This window comes from Carassius gibelio, chromosome B4 (assembly GCF_023724105.1).
Source record: "Carassius gibelio isolate Cgi1373 ecotype wild population from Czech Republic chromosome B4, carGib1.2-hapl.c, whole genome shotgun sequence".
NCBI classification, from domain to species: Eukaryota; Metazoa; Chordata; class Actinopteri; order Cypriniformes; family Cyprinidae; genus Carassius; species Carassius gibelio.
The window spans coordinates 9,818,910-9,841,253 of NC_068399.1; the positions used below are offsets into that span (position 1 = coordinate 9,818,910).

Below are 22,344 nucleotides of genomic sequence, written 5' to 3' on the forward strand. Positions count from 1 at the left end.
TCTAAACATGATCCAGAAGCGCAGTCATTTTCTCTGGGCCAAGGCTCATTTAAAATGGAGTGTGACAAAGTGAAAAACTGTTCTGTGGTCAGACGAATCAAAATTTGAAGTCCTTTTTGGAAAACTGGGACGCTATGTCATCCAGACTAAAGAGGACAAGGACAACCCAAGTTGTTATCAGCGCTCAGTTAAGAATGGAATTGGGTTGCATGAGCGCGTGGGGCATTGGCAGCTTACACATCTGGAAAGGCACCATCAATGCTGAAAGGTATATCCAAGTTCTAGAACAACATATGCTCCCATCCAGACATCGTCTCTTTCAGGGAAGACCTTGCATTTTCCAACATGACAATGCCAGACCACATACTGCATCAATTACAACATCATGGCTGCGTAGAGGAAGGACACTGAAATGGTCAGCCTGCAGTCCATATCTTTCACCCATAGAAAACATTTGGTGCATCATAGAGAGGAAAATGCGACAAAGAAGACCTAAGACAGCTGATCAACTAGAAGCCTGTATAGACAAGAATGGATGGATCTCAAAATCATTGTTGGAAAGGATTCAAATACACAAAAGATGCTGGAAAACCAAAGATGTGGGACCTGAAGGATTTTTTTCGAAAGAACAACAGGCAGTTTAACTGTTCAGGACCATCAAGGAACTCATGATTGAATGATTTAATTAATTAATTAATTAATTAATTAAACAGCTGTGGCTCATCCAGATAACAACACAGTATTAAGAATCAAGCATATTTAAACTTTTGAACAGGTCATTTTTATAAATTTATTATTTTCTCTAATGGACTATATGTAAACGTATTTTATGTGAATTATCTTATTCAGGTCAGTACTAAATAAAAATGAATAAATAACATGCATTTTTGGAATTTAATTAACATTTCACAGATACTGCAAAGTGTATGTAAAATTTTGACTACAACTGTATATATACACAGCAATATATTATAAAACCACAAATGAACTGCTAATTTTTTAATCAAAAGGTCAGTGTCTTCACCCCTTGATACATCTGGACACAAGGACAATAGATTTGTTTTATCAGTGATCAGCAGCCCCTCCTGTGGGGCGAGACCCCTGTGTACACTGAATCACTGGTGTAATTAGCTTGTACTAATGCTTCCTTCCAATCAGACATTGAACATGCCTGCTTTCCTGCAACCAGCTTTCCCTCCCCTCACCCCACTCCAAAGCCATTATTCACATGCCTCAATCATGAATTAATGTATCATTTAAGGTACTTCGTTGTTACACACTAACACAGAAATACTAGCATTTAAACAAGTCTCAAGGGTTGTGATCAGTTTTGCTGATGTTGGGTGGTCGTGTTTTTTTTTTTGATGGCATCCTGTGTGTGTATGCGTGCATAGCAAATGAGCGTAATCTGTGCCTGGAAATTTTTTAAATTAAATTAATCTCTGTTGCCAAAACAGGCAGAGCAAATCGGAATCTCTATGTTTTAATAAAGATGGATGCTAATTAGAGTCACTAGCGGTCATCTGCGATACTAATTGGTTCGAGCAATACATGGTTGGTCTGTTTTTGTTCTTTCTGCCACACTGTGACTTGTTCATTGGCTTTGTGACAGTACTGGCAACACTGGTCTTTGGCGTTCTGTGATTTTTGATCCGTATGGAGCTGTGCATGATTCATGCTTACCAGCCATGGACCTCCCACTGTCTGTTCACTGACCATCTGATTCATACTGCAAACAAAAATGGCAAAAGATTTTTGGAAACGGCAAGTTATAGTGTGCGTTTCCCCATAGCATTGTTACCCAATTATGATCGCAAGTTCAATAATTATCAACATAGTTCAACAGTTCTTCAGTTCCCAAATCCATAGTTTCAGCAAATATTTGCAAACACTTATTGTGACATTCATGTGCACTTATCTTGTCTACATAAAATTCATACATAAAATCATCCCAACATGATATAAAGGCAGCATTACGTGCAATGTGGACCAGACTTTACTGATATCTAATACAAGTTATAGGTTTCGCGAGCAATTTTTATTACCATTATGCAACATTTGTGCTGCTGTATGCATCAACAGCCTTAATACTTTGGTCAGATGAATGGCTTTCATATTTGGTTGTCTTTTGTGTGTTGTTGGGTGCAGATCAGTGTGTGTATATAATGCTGTATACCATCTGAGCACGAAACAATGTTCATTCCTTTCATTAGTGAAATAGGTTAGTCCCCATGGGAGTGCTTCTCTCTCTACCTCGTTGTCTGTCTCTCTCTTAGTGACTCCCTCTGTTTTTCTCTCTCACACACACATTTCTCACTGGCTTCAGTGCTGAGTGTGAGTCCACAGTCCCCCCAGTGCTCTCAGACTGTTCTCTATTACGTCCCTTTACTCCTGTTACATCACGTTTATCAAGAAGATGGATTGTGTCTGAGATTCAACCAAACAAAGCACAAGCAATCTGTTGCTCTATGAGTCAGTCCATATGCAAAAAAAAAAAAAAAACTCCAAGAGCCTGAGATCTTCAGTCATTATTTTACGATAAAGGAATCTAAAAATAATAATATAACATTCTTAAGGTTAAAAAATATAACCTATTTGCTTCTTGTCGTGATATACTGTGTGCCTCATTAAAGGGATAGTTCACCCAACAATAAAAATTCTGTCATGAATTACTCACCCTCAAGTCATTCAAAACCCGTAATACCATCATTCATCTATGGAACACAAATTAATATATTTTGATGCATTCTTTGACCCTCCCATAGACAGCAAGGGTACTTCCACGATCAAGGTCCAGAAATGTAGTAAGGACATCAGTAGTTCAACCGTAATTTTACAAAGCTACAAGAATACTTTTGTACACAAAGAAAACAAAAATAACAACTTTGTTCAACAATTATTCTCCTCCTCATCCAGTCTGCTGTAGCTTGCCTTCATTTTGGGGAGTATCACGAAGCATGTGCGCAGTTCCTCTTCATGTAAACAATGCATGCTCGTGCTGACGCATGTCCTTGTTGACATAAGACCTTGATCGTGGTAGTACCCTTTCTGTCAAAGGGCTCTGGGAATGTACACAAAAATCTCTTAAAATGTGTTCTGAAGATATACAAAGGTCTTACGAGTTTGGAACGACTTGAGGGTTAGTAATTCATGACAGAATTTTCATTTTTGGGTGAACTATCTCTTTGATTACTCACCCACATATCGTTCCAAACTGGTAAAACCTTCATTCATCTTCATAATTGAGATAAAAATAAGATATTTTTGATGATATCTGAGAGCTTTCTGACCCTGCATAGACAGCAAGGGAACTACCATGTTCAAGGCCCAGAAAGGTACATCATTAAAATATTCTGTGACATCAGCGGTTTAGCCCTAATTTTATTAAGCTATCAGAATACTTTTTGTGCACAAAGAAAACAAAAATAACGACTTTATTCAACAATTTCCTCTCTTCCATGTCAGTATTTGACGCATTTTCACAAGAGTACCATGACGCAAAATATCATTTAAAAATATAATTTTTTAAAATATCATTAAAAAAAAATTCAGAAAGATTTAATAACTTAAATTATTTTGCCATCTCAAGTAAATTTATCTTGATGTTTGTAAAGGAAAACAAGACTATCATACTAAGAAAATATGTTTTGCAGTGAAATTAAAAATAGCTCAATCATAAACACTAATATCATAAATTGTTGATGGACTGTATAGAACCACCTAGAGGTTTTTGTGTGGTTTCTTGTATAGAAATCCATCACCAACTATATGTATAAAATAAAAAAAACTATACTTTTTTTTTTTTTTTGTATGGTAGTAAATACATATTAAATGAGGCCTCCAGGAAATGGCAAAAAGGAAGTCAAAGGAAGTCACATCCAAAACTCAAAAAAACTAGTTTTATCACAAATCACAAGACATTTTTTTTTAAGAAACTATTTATTGCCAACAGCTGAGCTAAGCTTGGATCTAATACAGGGGTTCTCAATTCTGGCCCTCGTGGTCCACTTACCTGCAGAGTACGGCTCCAAACCTAATCAAACACACCTGAACAAGCTAATCAAGATCTTCAGGATTATAAGAAAGTTCTTAGCAGGCAAGTTTGATCAAGGTTGAAGCTAAAGCAGGAAAGTGGACCTCTCAGAGCTGAGAACCCCTGATCTAAAGCCTTTGACAAACTGTCATATCATTTCCCACAGGACTATAGCTATGATCTCTGAATATTGATAATGTCAGATCGGTTATAGTTGTATGTAGTACATATATAGTGTACAGTATATGGTATAGTTGTTGCTCTAAAACAAGACTGACACCAACCTTCTCGTGATGAGTGATTATACCCACTGCATAATTAATCACACACATACAGATGCTAGTCATCGTGACATTCTGTGAAGTCACGATCCAGTGTCAGTGTTTTGTTGAGTCATTATAATGCTGCTTCTGATGCCGTATAGTGTGTGTGAGAAAGGCAAGGCAAGGCAGGCTTATTTATATAGCACATTTCATACACAATGGTAATTCAAAGTGTTTTACATAAAAGAGAAAAAGAAAAATCACAACAATAAAACAAAAAATGTAAAAAGACAACAGGTGCATCTAAAAAATTTGAATATCATGGAAAACTTATTTACTTTCTGTAATTTAATTAAAAAAATACTGGGTACCTCCTGGGCTAGTTTAGAACATGCAACCACAATTATGGGAAAGACTACTGACTTGACCATTGTCAAGGAGTTATCAATGAGGGTAAGCCACAATCACAGTGTTCTGGATGAGCTGCAGCTGTCTAATGGTCTTTTTGGGAAGGCCGATGAGAAGCCCATTACAATAGTCCACCCTGCTGCTGATAAAGGCATGAACAAGTTTCTCCAAGTCTTGACTGGAAACAAAATAGTTTCTGATAGTTTGCTGATTTAGTTACTGCTTTGACATGACTACTGAAACTAAGGTCCAAATACATACTTAATCCAAAATGATGCTCTTCAAAGCAACCTGAGTGCTTGGATTTAGAGGGTGAACTTCACTTGTTATTTTGAAAGTTTGTAAGTATGGTTGTGCCGATTGACAATAGTATCTTGTATCGATGATAGTCAGAGGTATCGCCTGTGGTTGATGCTTTTGATGATACCAATTATTTTTTTAGAATTTGCAATTATTAATATTATTAGATAGTAATACTATCTAATTAATATTATGGCTTATTTGTTTCATCATATTTATTTTTCCGCATTATAACAAGTCATACATGATTATGTTGAACTTATGAATGCACTGACAAATCAGAGGCGTTCAGATGAAGCCCCACTGCACGGAGCAAGGGTCGAAGCACACCACTGATGGAGAGCCCGAGCCTGCCGCAACCGATAAGCCTTCGCCTAATGGAGCAACAGAGCTGAGGTTCGCCTCAGAGCCAGAGCCAGTGACGTCAGACCAGGTGCGAGAGCCGGCTACAGTGCTCGCCATGGGGATAAATACTGCAACATGGCTGAGGGTGTGCTCAGTGGACTATTATTTGAATATATATGCAGACATACCCCCTTTTCTTCCACCTTTGTCTGAACTCTCTGTCTGCCCTGAACTGTCTGCCTGTCCAGAAACGACCACGGAGGTCGTTCCCCTATAGTTGGTGCTCCTGGTGCTAGGAGTGTCCATGTGGTGTGTGTGTGGGCAGCACACACAGTTCCTAAGCCCCCTGAACATCTTGAACTCCCGCCCAGCCACTCCCTCCCACCCCATCATTCCTTACTATCACCACTGCTGTCTCCTGGCAGTCCCTCTGCTCACCCTCAGCCCACAATCTGTGTGGTGGGATCGACACAGGTCTGATAGTCTCCATCGGCATCGTGGCTGGAGGATCCCTGGCCTCCGCCTCCAGCCTCTGAGCCCCGGAATCCGCCTCGGTCCTTTGACCCAGCAGCTCCACCATGGCTCCTAGCTCCCTCCTCTCCACCGTGGCCCGTGGTTCAAGTGTGATTCGGTAATTATTCACATTTGCCAATGTATTTAGTTCTAGTCTGTTCCTGTGTTCCCTCATCCAGTGTTAAAGTAAAAGTTGAACTGTGTGTGTGTTTACCTTCCTGCCTTCTGTGGATACCTTCTGTGTGGATTAATTAAAGACTGTTTATGTTAATATTCTTCTTCGTGCACTCATTATACACCGCACTCCAGACAAATAAGTTTTTGGCTCACTGAGGCATACATGGCGAAATTAATGATTCAGTTAAGTGAACGAGTCAGGTTAATTCAGAATCTGCTGTAAGTTATTTTTAAGTGTTTGTGATTCACTAGAAATTTGTAAGTCACTTTGGGCAAAAACATCTGCTAAATCAATACATGTAAAAGTGAAAAGAAGTGGCTCATAAAAGTCTTTAATCAGGAATCAGACTTGGTTGCTCTGTATGTTGAAAAAGAAAAGAAACTGAAAGAGTATTTTAGTATGTTTCATCTACATCTGTGTTGAAATGTATTAATCTTTTTGACATCAGAAAGATGTCCATGTTCCAGCATGTTCCAGATCTGCAACGAGAAGCCTTGAGTTCTAAAGGTGACTGTAGGTATTCCTATAGAGTCAAGATTTTTCTCAAAAGAACAAAAAATGGTAAATCCTCTTGACGTGGCCCTTTCAAATGAGATCCAGTCTAGACGTCAACCACACCAGTCCTTTATCTCATCCAAACACTCACCAATTACCTCTATCTATCTCTATTCTATCACCATCAGAGCCCTCCCCCCAGCCCTTTGCTCGCAATCTGACATCTCTGTTGATTCCTTGACTCATATCGAGAAGTCTGGGGTGAATTTGCCATGCACCGTTATGTCTGAGTGGTTGGACTATTTTCAGAGAATCCATCTCACACCTTGGCATGAGTCCACGGATTTTGCCATTTCGTGTTTAAAGAAATCTTTCATTTGTGTGCTGAGACATTGGTATGAAGGTTAACAGCACTGTAGATAACTCAAAGTCGTGACTGTGTTAGCTCTAGCATAATTCTGAAGGTCAATCTGTTTTGTTTTTCTGTTCTTCTGCATCACTGAGAATCTTTTAACTATCAGCATCAACAGTCCAGCTTATGTAAGCTGTAAAAGTCAAGAAACGAGTTTCTGTTTTGGTTAATAACTAAACAGCTGGTAATTTTGCTGGTCGTGATGGACTGGCCTTGTTAAAATGGTCATGAATCGTGATCAATGTTTTTACTGTAGGTAAACCAACTTTATTACGTCGTTCATGGTGCTTTAAGGGAATGGGTGGTGCTAAAGGTTTTTTTTTTTTTTTTTGGCACACTCTGCTCACTTGTAGTTTAAAGACAGGCTACAAATGCATATGATATTTTGTGTCCTTATCTTGCATTTATTAGTACTAATACTATTAAATGGCAGAAGGTGGTGTTAGCCACTTGAAGACCTGCAGATCTGGAGCTGAGATTATCTGATCAAATCCACAGGGGTCGCTGACCCACTGCCAGAACCACTGTATTATGAAACAGGTAAAGAGAGCAATTGACATGGTGTGCAAGGAATAAAACACATCTATTTTCTACACTTGTAGTGAACACTCATCAGTGGCTTAGGCTTCATTCTTATCATTTCCTGACCTTTGACACCACTTTTACCACAAACAATACCTCATCTCTCTATCACTGAACTACGGTACTGTTCCCCGTTTCTTCTTTTATCAGGGTTTTTATCCAGCATGCTTGTGGCCAATAGAAGAGACAATTAAGGAAAGAGTATTTTTTTTTCTTTTTTTTTCAAGAAGAAAGAAAACCGTTGGATGAGGGCAACCAAAGGTTTCCAGTTTTCATCAACTCAATGGAATGGAGCCAGGATGCTTTTAAGGATGCTTTTAAATCACTTTTAAACACGTACACATGAGGGGATACTGTGAACAGAGAACTAGGCAAACGTGGTACTCTCCTCAGAGAGGCCTGGGTCAGCAGGCACACACAATGGATGCGTGACAGTCTTCGTAAAGCTTAACGGTAGTCCAGTCTTCATGAAAGTGGGAATTAATTCAGTTTAAATTAGCATTAGCTGCCAAAACTACCTTTTTTCATAAGTTGGTTAAATGTTCAATGTCTCACAGCTGAGAACCTTTGACGTCATGTGTTGAATGGCTAAATAATTCAAGCGTTTTAATTGAGTGATGTTACTCAATCTGATAGATGCTGGCTGGGGGTAAAAAAAAATGATATATATATAATATTACAATTTAAAGTAAAAAAGAGTATAATAATTTTGACATATTGGTGTCAATAATGCATGAAGAGTGAAAAAGCATTATGAACAATTGACGGCAATGTATTGTGTTTTATATGTGTTTTTTTTTCTTTAATGTGAAACGTGACTGGCTTTCAAAGATTCATATGGTAAATTGGTTTAGAAATGTGATAACCAGAGCTGGGTAGATTACTTACAGATTGTACTGATTATAAATGACATGATGAAAATTGTAGTTAGTAATGCAATTTAGGTTACTAATTTTAGGTAATGTATTCAGACTGCTTTTTAGATTACTTTTAGGTTACTTTTTATGTAACTTGTTTTAAATTGACGTTTAAACATCATATTTATATAAACAGGCAAAGAGAGAAATTGTATTACATTTATTTATTCATCACACCAGGGTTTCCCAAATTGATTTAACATAAGACCTGTAGTAGGTTTTTGAGCTGATAAGAAGCTAATAATAAATACAATAATAATAATAAAAATAATAAGTTACTTAAATACTAAAAATAGTATTTTTTAATAAAAATAAATATTTTATTTGTTAACCTGCAGTCAAAGCTAAATGCACTGACACAAGATTTTTAGAGAGGAAAATGTAAAAAATAAATAATGAATAATATAATGCCATTGTGTGAACAATTTGTAATTATGTAACCCATAAAAAAGTAACTGTAATCTGATCATGAGCATTTTAAAATGTAATACTCTAAGTACTCAATTTTTGGAGTCTGATTATGTAATCCAGATTATTTGTAATCACACAGTTAGTACCCAGAACAGGTGATAACACAACCGAGACAAGAAAAACGTGAAGGTTGGTCTGTATTGCTGGTTTTGAAGAGGTTTGAGGTAATTGTCTACTTAACCAAATGTAAGACGTGTAGTGGTTGGGTAGTTGACCAAAAGTAAGACCAGTTTAAACAAGACCTTCCTAACCACCTTTTTCAGCAGTCATGCAAATAAATATGCCAAATGCTACTTAGAACAACTTACAGTGTGGATGCAATTTTTTAAATATTGTTTTACTTTAGTGCTTGTTGGTTATGGCAGATATGGTTATATTTGTTAGAGCAACCAAACATAGAAAACAGAGTACTCATTCACTTTTTCACACTTCACATTCAAGATTTCAGATGTAACCATTCCTACAGGAAACCACCGCAAATCTGGCAGTTTTTAAGTCTCTCTGTTGAATTCGAACACAGACACCATCTGTCCTGGATTGCTGCCTAATTAAACATTGTTTCTAGTTTAAAACTGACACCGTAGACCAAACAATAGAGACCCCAAAATGTGTGATATCACAGCAGTTCTTCTTATCAACACTCTCTGAGCAGAATGTGTACTTTCTACACACTGAGAGAGTGTCTCAGCGGGTAGATTGAAAGCATCGTTTCTGTTCTTTTTTATCACAAAATCTCTGTATCTCTTGTTAAATTCTCTTTAGTAATAGCAGAAGTGGACATACAGACTTTCTACTAAGATTACTTGTACTGAAAAACCACACGATTTCTGTGGAATTCATCAGCTCTTTCCAGTGTATTCGGTTTTGTTGTACATACTTAGCATGCATTCTTGCATTAATTGGATCAGGTAACAAGAAGTTTTCTAGATGCCTGAAATAAAAACCCAGGCACCATATGCTGTATTAAGTTAGATAGTTTCAAGTATTTTTCCATTCATTTTTTTTCTCCCTCAATAGAGATTTTAAAAAGTCTTTGTTAAAGCATTATAAGCCATGAACCAGTTACAAAGTGAATTGCAACATTATTTTTATTTGAAGTTAAACAATGTTTGCTTCAATCCAGTCAGTACTAGACTGTGAGGGTAAGAACTACAAACCCATGAAACACTGGTGACGACAAATTAAAAATGGAGAAATATAAAACAATTTATTTAAAGTTGTTGATTTTAGGTTGAATTTTCTGAACAGCATCATGGGTAATGTACTTTTTCACCATATATCCATTCTGTTAAACACATTATTTTTAATATAAGTTGAAATAATGTTTAAAAAAAACTTAACATGCTTAACAAAAGCATATACCATCAATTAACAATCTTAGAACTCACAACAGATTTGTCTCTAATGTTTGTAATTTATCTTTACAAATCAGTTTTTACTTCTGGAACTTGATTGTCACACTCTATATCTATTATCTGTAACATTGGCAGAATTATTTGTATCTCTGTATATTTGGATAAAACCTACTCTCCCATGGGATGGTAAAATGTCCATCATATGCACCCGTCAGAAGCTGGAAGTTGTAAGTCATCCAGGTACTTTTCTCCAACTGTTTTATGAACACTGTGTCTGATACTCTTTTCACAAACTTATTTTCACCTACTATATAATATTAAAGTATCAGATTTTGGATGCAGCCAGTGATTTATGAAGTCCAGCTGATGCATACTTGCACAGAGTATCTTTCGGTCTTCAAACACATCATTGTTGTCCAAATCTTCCCTTTGTAAATGAGTGCATTTGATATTCACTTTTTGCCATCACAATTTTGCCATCCACTGTTGCTGTCAAATCTAATTGTTGTGATTTAAATATGCACACTTTGACATCTCATGAATGATTGAGACCAAATCTCAAGACTATTGCAATCACCGACTATTTTTGGGAGCTTGAGCCGCTCATTGGTCAACATTCTCTTTGTATTATATGGAAAAGAGCAGGGTGAAAATTCTGAAATAAAATCATGTAAGTTTGGAATGACATGAAGGTGAGTAAGTGAAAGAATTTTAATCCTTGGACGAGGTAATTCTGTATAAGCCGGCATGAAAGACTATGGCAGCATATAATAATGCAAATCCCTTATGAATGTGTGAAAGAGAGAGAGCAGGAAGATGGCATTTTACTTTGGGTTAATGAATATTTTCCTGCTTCAATCCTTTGTCTGGAGAAAAACACATTTGCTCGAGTGTCGCTCTCTCGCTTAACCTCGCATCCATTATGTGGCATTCAAGTGCTGATGCCACAGATGAGAGTGATTCTGTGTTTCTGAGTTGTAATTAGTTGTAAGTATGCTTGATACAAAAAGGAGGCAGTTTTAATTGAAAAAGTTGAGATGACATCAGCCAGAAAGAGAAAGAGTTGCAAGGCCATAATCTCATTGGATCATATGTGGGCGGAGTAGCACTGTTTGGCTCGCTCAGTCAGAGAAGAAGCAGTAACTAAAGTGTACTGTATGTCCAAAAATACATACTAACATGTTCTTATTATTTGTAAGGATAATACAGAGAATGCAGTGTGACTGCATTCTTGCATTTCAGCCAGAACGGAATCTATCCATAAAAAGTAACCTGATATGTAACCTACAAAAAAGGGCTGGAAAAACACCAGGAAACTTATATATGTGTTTCCTTTACACTGTGTTTATAGGTACTACAGCGCCACCATTCTGCAGATGTCTGGAGTACGTGATGACAAATTGGCCATCTGGCTAGTGACTGTAACAGCGTTCACAAATTTTCTGTTTACTTTGTTGGGCGTTTGGTTGGTTGAAAGGGTGGGCAGACGCAGACTTACGTTGGGAAGCATCTTTGGTAAGATTCTTACATCCCTGAAGAAGCAGAAAATATTCCAGCACATTCTACATTTATTCTTGGTAACATTTGGGTGCCTTTTTAACTCACTATTTAAGGGGGACTTGGGCGAGTTCATATGTTTGTAATATGAAATATGAAAAAATTATTTTGGTCAACAGACACTGTAATGTAATTGTTTAAAATGAAAGCAAAAACAAATTACCACTATGCGAAAGATATACTTACATTGTACCTTGGACTCAAAAACCGGTTAGACAAATATAGTCCTTTTTGCAACTTCCCTGTCTGGCAACTTGCTCGAGTTTCCACTACTTTTTCATTATTTGAAATGCTATTCTAAACCTTTTTAGACATGCCATAATGAATTTTAATTCTTTCTGTACAGGTACTGTATTGAGTCTGTGTATCCTATCAGTTGGCTTCCTCCTGTCAGCCCAGCATTCTCCTCCTGTTACACTACATCTCACGGACCCCACGACACCCAACTCCAGCTGCACAACACATCTGTGAGTATGATTTAATGGGCAGGTTTATCTTCTAGAGCTTCTTGCCAATGGCAATATAAATAATTCATGAGTACACTATAGAAGATATAGTACACTCATAGTGACAGCTGTCTTGTTATTTGGTGTCTTGTCATTTAGCACGTATCAAAAGTGACTTCTGTTATCACCATGACATTCTATACTGTATGACGGGTTTTTTCCCTTGGGAAAAAAAAGAGTGACAACTCTTGGTACAGTGGATTAGTAAGAGTATTTGCAGCACTTTTCAAACTGTGGATTGGAATAGAAATAAATTGGCTGTTGAAAGAATGGTGTTGTTTGTGTCCAAATATGAAATATGGAGAGTTCTCAAATTTTGTTGGTAGGCGTACCTTTAATTATAAATTTTTCTCATGTTACCCACCACAAAAGCTCATCAAGGGCTACATGCAAAAATAAACACATAGTGTGACCAATGTAGTCCAAATTACAGACAAACTGCTCTTACGGAGCTGTTCTTTTAATTAATCATTCAAAAAGACTCCTTCACCAAATGAACTCACCAAATCCTTATTCTGTTTATCTGCCTTACAGTAATAAACTGATAAGAAGGCAAATGAGTAAATGTATTTCAAATCCATATTTCACTTTAAAATGTCATTCTGCGTGTTCATTCAAAGATTGATTTTCTATTTAAGAAAATTAAAGGGTTACATACGTAACCTAGAGACGTTCCTCTTCAGGAACTCGAGCTGTGTCAAATGCGCTTTGGGGAAAGAGTACCAAACGCGTAATGAGTAACTCATGTACAGCAGGCCAAGAGGTATCACGTTGGATGCAGCTGCCATCAGACCCAACAATCTCTGAAATTGTTTGACAGTAAGTGACTGGCCTCCTTTGACTCGATAAGAGCGGGGGAAAATCATGCCTGCATTGCAGTCGAATCCCATACAACGCCTAGATAGGTGGTTCTCTGAACCAGAGAAAGTACCCTCTTCTTGGCGTTCAGTCTCAAACCCAGCTCCCCCATATGTGTGAGAACGACATCTCGATGCCGAGCCGCAACCTGCTCTGACTGAGCTAAAATCAACCAATCGTCGAAGTAGTTGAGAATGCGGATGCCCTGCATGTGCAGGGGAACCTGAGACGCGTCTACATATTTTGTGAACGTGCGGGGTGAGAGTGCAAGGCCGAAGGGAAGTACTCGATATTGGTAAGCTTCGCCCCCGAAAGCGAACATCAGAAACTTCCTGTGTTGTGGAAGGATGGAAATGTGGAAGTATGCATCTTTGAGATATATTGTGACAGACCAGTCCTTGGACCTGATCTGACCTCAGAGGTGTCAAGTAACGAAGTACAAATACTTCGTTACTGTACTTAAGTAGAAACTTGGGGTATCTATACTTTACTTGAGTGATTATTTTTCAGCCGACTTTTTACTTCTACTCCTTACATTTTCAGGCAAGTATCTGTACTTTCTACTCCTTACATTTTAAAAATAGCTTCGTTACTGCTGTTTCATTTCGGCTTGTTTACATTCCGGCTTGTCATCATTAATAAAAAAACAAAAAATAAAAAAAAAACCTATCCAGATAAATCGCGCCATCCGGATGGAGTGAATTTGATTGTGGTTGGATGAGAAGTATAAACATATACCATTCCGACACCCTATTGGTCTGTACGCGATCCATCGCACCTGCACGTGACACAAATCACATCACAGTCCAGCCAGGACATAGACAGTTTTGGGTTCGTTTATCAAAAAATATATTTCTTAAAAGTAGGGTTGGGTATGGAAACGGTATCCGATCGCCTCAGAGTCAGTCCGCTTAAATTTCACATGAAACCAGCGTCAGACCGGTCTCCTCCCGTCTTTCAGCGCGCTCTTCAATCCGCAGAGGCGCAGACCGCGAACGGAGCAGCGCATGCGCACTTAAACAAACAGAGGAAACAAGGTGTGTGTTTATCGATAGATTGTTAGACTATCCATATCTGTGCAGTTCTTTGTCATAAATACAGTTTACAAAAGGTCATGAGGTAGCAGTCGGTTTCTCATCTGTAAAGTTTTCGCTCATCACACCACAGCCGTTTCCTCCAGCGAAAATCTAGCCCTTAACACATATGAACGAACACATACTTTAATTACACTTACTTAAATATACTTAATTTAATCATACGGACTTTATACATACACTACTGTGCAAAAGTCTTAGACACTTTAGTATTTTCACTTAAAAGAATGGTGTTCGGACAGTTATTTATATATTTTGCTGTAGTGTGTCAGTATAAAATATCAGTTTACATTTCCAAACATTCATTTTGCCGTTGTCAGACTGCTTGTGCATTCAAAATCGCACTAGATTATTATTAAAATTAATGGCAAACTGATATTTCCAACTGACACACTACAGCAAAAGATATAAATAACTGGCTTAAAACCCTTTTTGGGGAGAAAATACTCATTTTTCCATAAGACTTTTGCACAGTACTGTATTTTAAAAACGACATTGTTGCTACTTTATAAAGAATGACCATACAGTAATTCACAGAACTGATTTAAGACAGTGACAGACAGCACTCATCTTAACTAAATATCAGAGTGAGTGACAGAGATACAGTAGAAACATTATGTGTGGTTTTGTATTAAATAATGACCCAGATTGTGAAATACATTTATTAGGCTTAGATTAAGGGAAGCACAACTTGCACAACAAGCTATGGATTTATTTAAAATATTTGTAATGTTCTTTAAAGTTATCCATAGTTTTTTTGTGGTTCTTTTTTTTAAAGTATCGGTTCAGGCACCGTTTAGGAGCCGGTACCGTTTTAAAAGTATTGAAAAGGCACTGGACCCTACTTAAAAGTTATTATTTCTCACTGGCTCATTTACCAAATGAGTGCTTTTTCTTCGTCCTCCACAAATTAAGCTACTGTAGGTAGTTTGGTAGCGAGACGTTTGAATAATTTAGCGTTTTCGATTGACGATGCGATTGACAAAGTTGTGATAAGTAGGCTATACCAACTTTGTAACTCGTTACCCCCCAACACTGGACATAGCAGACGTATGTACCAAATACAAGAAGCTATCAATCAAGAAAGTATCAGGATTATGATTTCTTTTTCAGTTTTAGTTTTTGATTAATCACTTGGATTAATCATTCATTTTGACAGCACTATAATGTTTACTGTAAATAGACAACCATACAAGTGTAATTGTTACTAAGCCTGCACCAATGTTCTTGTCCATCGCCCTCGCAGATTCCTGCAGCTAATCATGGATGTACATAAACATTCCATTAAAAGTTATTGATGACAAGCCTCTGAAGTTTGACTTTTTGCACCATAACAATACTTATTGGCAACTAGTCATCATATCTCTAGTCCTTTAATGTATTTGCATTGTACTAAAGTGCGTTCATTTTAAATGGGCATATATGCGGCTGAGGAAGACCTGAAGGTCGAAACGTTGCTTGATTAAATTCCTCTGGAGCAGTAGTTTTCAGTGTTCAGACTTCACTTCTTTATTTGTCTATATCATTTAGTTGTCTTGCACCTGCGTCCTAATTGGATGTTTGGGATGTGCACACCATTTTTGTATTTTCATATATGCGGCTGAAACAGGAAGCCTAGTGCATCCCAAATTTTTCAACATGAACATTTTAATATAACATTATAGTCATTATGGCCTATGGCCTTTAGAAAAATGTTTTTTGAGGAGGTGGGGTAGTACACAATAGGCCCCTGTGCCACTGCCTAAGCTTTTGTTCTTAATGGCATTTTTTTCCCTTACATTACTTTTACTTTTATACTTTAAGTAGTTTTTTAAACCAGTACTTTTACACTTTTACTTGAGTAAAAAGCTTGAGTTGATACTTCAACTTCTACAAAAGTCTTTTTAAACCCTAGTATCTATACTTCTACTTGAGTAATGAATGCCAGTACTTTTGACACCACTGTCTGACCTACAACATGCTTGATCGTGAGCATTTTGAACTTCAATCTCATAACTGAACGATTTAAGACCCTCAAGTCTATAATCAGACGCAACCCCCCATCCTTCTTTGGAACCGTGAAATACCGGCTGTAGAACCTGGACTTCCTGTCTTGAGGAGGGACCACCTCGATGACCTCCTTCTCTAATAGGTTTTTCACTTCCTGTTCCATAGCCAGACCCTGCCCGGGGCTGACTATCGTCGGAATGACCCCATTGAATATCGGTGGTGCAGAGCTGAATACTGAAAACTGAATACGGTAGCTTTTTCTACTGTGTGCAGGACCCACTGAGATACATTTGGCAGTAGTTTTCACGCTGCTAAATAATCTACTAAGGGAATCAGTCTGACCTCTGGTGTAAGAGGCCCCCGCAGGGGCAGTGAGCGTCTCAGCCCCGCTATGCGCACAGGAACGAAAATACTTAGAACGATGCTCGCTGGGGACCGCTGCTAAGGCGAGACGAGCACCGTGTATGCAGTGTATGCCGTTCCACCCCAGTAGGGGCCGCCCTCTGAAGTCGTGACCGAAATGTGTCAGGACTTCTTAACCGAGGGCCTCACAGCCTGAACGACCCTCAGATCGGCCTTAGGCCCTGGTTCAACGCTCTGACTATAGACTGAGAGGGCTAATTTCTCAGAATTAGATAAGTGTCATTATATTCCTCAGAATTTAATGCAAACAAACAATCAGATGAGTAAACACGGTCTGCATTGTTGGTATAATTCATATCTAACTTCTCATAGTAAGATAGATACTGAATTTAATTCCTCAGAATTAATGCAGTTAACCAATCAGACGAGTAAAGACGATGTGGTTTTGGTAAGATTGCATCCTATTAATGTGTAACAATACTGAGGTGCAAATGTATCTGCCAGTATAAAGTATAACTAGCATCTAATTATTATTTACACTTAGCCTGTTGCAAACAACTGCTACTTTTAAATGGTAAATAGAATATACCACGATTTCACTGTACATTTTTTTCTTTAAATAGCATCTAGAGCTACTTGCACTTAGTCTACTGTAAATAGGACCTATCGCTAAGAAAGTATGTTAATTCCACTTAGTGTAAATAGCCACTGCCGTATTTTTCTTATTGGCAGATAATTTAGATAAAAAATGCACTTAAAATATTATTATTAATATTATTATTTTATATATATTTTTTGCTCATGAGATACCATAAAATGATTAGCTATTAGTTCATTAAGCTAGCGTTCTGCCAGTTTTCACCTGTGATATTATAACACTGATAAGAATTACATTTGTATCGAGTCTGAAGTCTGCAGACGGCTTTTTGGCGGGAGCTGTTGCCATGGTGAACTGTAATATCAGCGCTCCATTGATAATGGCTTTTTATAGTTGTGGTGCACGTGCTTAACTCAGAGTCAGTCAATTTAGAGTTGATTAAACCAACTCATTTCAGCTGTTCTGTAACCGTAACTGTAAGTCAACTCAGAGTTCAAGTTTAAACTCAGAGTTGGTTGAACCTCCTTAGTGAAACGGGGCCCTGCCTTAAACTTGACATGTTTGATAAGAGTCCTTGCCTTAACAGATCGTAAGGCCAATATATCAGTTATAATCATACCAACACCTGTTGGCAACAGGTAACTTAAACATGCAGTGTCCGATCTGCCCCAAACTTCACATGTTTGATAAGAGTCCTGGCCTGAACTCATCTTAAGGCCAATATTGATTTCTAAAGTGAAATAATGTAATGTCCACAACACTTTTAACTCCCATATTTAATAAAAGGCAACGTTTTGACCCTGCTGGGTCTTCTTCAGGCAAATGGTGAACACATTTGATAAAGGGATATATAGGCCTTACAATCAACTGACCCACCCTGTGATTTCAATTAGCTTGATTGGGTCTAAACAACTTGCATAGAAAAACAGTGGAAGAAACAGTACAATATATACACAAGCCTTAATCAGTATAGAAAGACAATTTCCCACAAAAAAACATATGCTTTAATTGTTTGTTTTCTGTGCGTTGGGTGCATCATTTTTGGTCACCCCACGTGACTTCAATTTGGTGGACGAAAGATTTTTAAATACCTTTTTTTTTTAATAGATTATGAATATCTTTAAATGTTAAATGTAGTTTTTTTTAAGGAAATGTTATTAAAATCATAAAGAAATAATACTAAAAGATTACAAGAACAAAACTACTTAATAACATTGTCTTTTCAGGAATTGTATCATATATCAAGGGGCATATCATATAATAGGACTTTTTCTTCATCACATTGTATCACCCTGACATTTTTACTTCATATCCCCCACCCTACCTTAAAAATAAATAAATAAACTCATTGTAATAGAATCATCATAGAAGGGAAGGATAAATGCAAGTCACATCCTGCATTTTTGTAATTTTAATCGTTTCACCCTGAATATATCACATTCTGGAAGTAAAACGGTTATCAAATGCCATTTAATCTTTGTCTAGTTGAAGTGGAGTCCAGTGGAGAACTAATGCTAGTGTCTATATCTGGACTTAAACTGTGAAATTGCATGCTTTCTAATGGGTTCCTCTTGCTTTAGTCAACATACAACTTATTGGTCTCCAACCTGAGTGAAAATCTATTTTATGTTTGGCTCTGTTAGTGTGTACATTGCAGCAATAACTGCGTGTTAAGGGGTCCAAGCCACTTGCTGTTCCTTAATGTCACAATAATAGAGTGTCTGAACTGTGTTACCTCATAACAACGACACCCCCTCCCACTCTGACAGAGCATCGCCTCTCCCTCATCCTAATTTACTCTTACCTGTGTCATCTAGTTCACCATATACACACAGCCAAAACAAAACATGTTTATTTTCCTGCTAATGGATGCGTAATGACTGCACTGTCATCACAGCAGCAAACCAATTTGTGCAAAGACTGTCTCAAAAGCCCTTTCAACATTCATGCATAATGGAATACAGTGTTTAATGGACTCACTGTAACTGCCGTGCAAGACCCATTGACCAAGACTTCTAAAGATGAATACTGAATACATGTTGATGTATATGTTAATTGAATCATGGTTGTGATTTCATAATCATGCATATTCTAAGCAAGTCATTCATGACTTGGTCTCCAAATTAGGCTGCGTTTTACTCACACCCAAGGATTCATGGGTGTATATGCCTTTCATCTTTTAGACAAATCTAGTCAGAGTTATATTTAAAAAAAATAATCTTTGATCTTTTAAGCTCTATCATTGCAGTCAGAGGGTGCTGTATTGCTTCAGTCCAAAAGAAAAGAAATAAAATGCACCTTTCCATAAAAAAAAAAAAAAAAATGTCTCACATGGCTCCTAGGTGTGAACAAAGGCCTCCTCTAGCGTATCAATGCATTTTTTTATTTGAAAGAAAAATATCCATATTCAAAATGTAATAATCACTTTAATCTAGCTTGCGCCAACAGTTGTACATAGAAGCATCTCCAGGCGGATGACGTATGAGGTCAACGCTGCGCATGCACCGATGAGCCTCGTGAAAACTAATGTTTGTTTACAGGATCAAAGAAAGCAAAGTTTTCTTACTTTAGCAAAGGACAATCAGTCTCCTCTTGGCTTATATAAATCCTCCAACATTCTTCTTTAAAAATCCTTATTGTGTACTTCTAATTAGTGACCATTGTTTTGTGCTGATCTCTTCGATTAGTTTCTATGTGCATCACTTCTGAGCGGTGAATGTGCAAAGCCGAACTCAAACGTCATCCGTCATCCATGCATCAATTTGCTACAGAAGGCCTTTGTTCACCCCACCGGAGCCGTGTGAGACACGTTTTGTTGTTTTTATGGATGGGCACTTTTTATTTACCATATTTTCCGGACTATAAGTCGCACTTTTTTTCATAGTTTGGCTGGTCCTGCAACTTATAGTCAGGTGCGACTTATTAATCAAAATTAATTTGATATGAACCAAGATAAATGAACCAATAGAAAACATTAGAGTCTACAGCCGGGAGAGGGCGCTACACTGTCCACACAGTCTACACTGAAGACATAGAGCGCCCTCTCCCGGCTGTAGACAGTAATGTTTTCTCTTGGTTCTTGGTTCTAAATAAATGCGACTTATAGTCCAGTGCGACTTATATATGTTTTTTTCCTCATCATGGCGTATTTTTGGACTGATGCGACTTATACTCAGGTGCGACTTATAGTCCGAAAAATACGGTAATGTCTTTTGGACTGAAGTACTGCAACACCCACTGACTTCAACGATAGAGCTTAAAAGATCAAAGACAATTTTTAATATAACTCCAACTGGATTCATCTGAATGTAGCAAGTCATAAACACCTTGGAAGCCTTGGGGGTGAGTAAAACGTAGCCTAATTTTCATTCTTGGGTGAACCAACCCTTTAACTTGAATATTTTGTTTATCAAGATCCAATATGTGATTTAAGTGTTTTTTGAGCAGTGTACAGTACTGTATATCACAGAATTTAAAATGTATTTTTGATCAAACGCATGCATCCATGGTAAAAATAAGAAAAGTCTTTCAAAATCCATAATAAATATCTGTAGATTTCAATAGATCAAAGAGAACAAATTTCACTAGACTTTATTTCAATAAGTTCCTTAATGTATTTCTGAGTGAAACATGATTTTTAACTATAAAAATTGCACAGTGGGACTTACTGCAATGTTATCCGTCAGTTGATTGAATTATATGACAGGTGGTTTGACAAAAATGAAAGCTGTTCCAGTGTGTGGGGCAAATAATTATGTTTTGATGAAAGATTATGAATGCAATTAACTTTTTTGTTGTTTGTTTCAAACAATCTGTAATGAGTCATGCATATAAGGAATTCTAGAGATATGAATTAAAACAGTACATATAGCCCATTTTGATTTATGTTGGATTCTAGTTTTTAAGTAATTTGTCTTGCTCTTATATTACTTTGTGTTTCAGGTCGTGTGAACCCTGTATGTTGGACCCTGGCTGTGGTTACTGTTATCAGGAAAACAGCACTGCTGTGTTTGCCTCCTCCTGTGTGCCCGTCAATCCGGCCTCCACTGAGAGAGCAGCGTGGGGCAAGTGAGTCACCACTGAAACAGAGACTCTGTATGCGCAAGCACCTGAGCTGTTCTGGTTATGTGTTTGTATTCATTCTACAGTACATTACAAAGTTATCCAATACTCGTATTCTCAGTATTAGATGAGATTGATCCTTTGGTGCCTTTTAATTTAATTTGATTTTTATTTTAATTTTTTCAATGGTAACCATTGTGATATTTATTCATTCACCTTTATAAAATTAATTGTATGTTTGTTTCAGGTGCTCCAACTCCACACATATCCCAGGTAGTGGTATATGGGCTTATAATTTTTGCCCAACATCTTATTCATGGGTTGTGCTCGTGGGACTAGTGCTCTATCTCGCATCTTTCGCCCCAGGTAAGACGATCATAACTATTTGTAATTAATATAGAAATATCATAAGAGGTGCAGTCCCAGACAGCAACATAGTGTCGGCCCAGATCCGGCCCACATCTGGCCCGCATGAAATCCATGCGGGCCAGATGTGGGCTGAATTTGGACCGAAACTGCTTGCTGTCAGGGGTCCATCACCACTTTGCCATTCAGCAAGACATAAGAAGAGGTTGCTCTGAGGGAATTATACCTGTAATATATTCATGGTGACATTGCATTGCGGTAATTTAAAACACTTTCACCTCATGACAGGAATGGGTCCGATGCCATGGACAGTTAATTCTGAAATCTACCCTCTTTGGGCCAGAAGCACAGGCAATGCTTGTTCGGCCGGAGTGAACTGGACCTTCAATGTGCTGGTGTCTGTAACGTTCCTTCACATGGCCCAGTACCTGACTTACTACGGTAATGCTCTAATTAGTGGAGCGACAGCAGTCATGAACATGACCTTTTTGCCAGCATCAATACGGTATTTGATCTCTCAACATCAAGAGTATACTGCGCATAAAGGCATTGTAGAACTAATTATGTCTATGACTGATCTTCTTAATACACTTTCCTGATTTTGCTGTTCACAGCTCATCACTGCACATTACTGAAAAACAATAACTTGCTTTGCACTGAAACCAAATTTATTTTCCTA

General features: G+C 37.6%; 1 protein-coding gene across 1 annotated transcript in view; it reads left to right on the top strand.

Annotated features, from left to right (window-relative positions):
* Positions 1 to 22,344, top strand: part of LOC127956544 (proton myo-inositol cotransporter-like) — a 74,900-nt gene that overhangs the window by 49,793 nt on the left and 2,763 nt on the right. Inside the window, exons 5-9 of the mRNA XM_052554576.1 lie at positions 11,624 to 11,787; positions 12,176 to 12,296; positions 21,180 to 21,305; positions 21,547 to 21,665; positions 21,954 to 22,106. Coding sequence (XP_052410536.1) covers positions 11,624 to 11,787; positions 12,176 to 12,296; positions 21,180 to 21,305; positions 21,547 to 21,665; positions 21,954 to 22,106 — 683 coding nt within the window. The remainder of the gene's footprint in view (positions 1 to 11,623; positions 11,788 to 12,175; positions 12,297 to 21,179; positions 21,306 to 21,546; positions 21,666 to 21,953; positions 22,107 to 22,344) is intronic.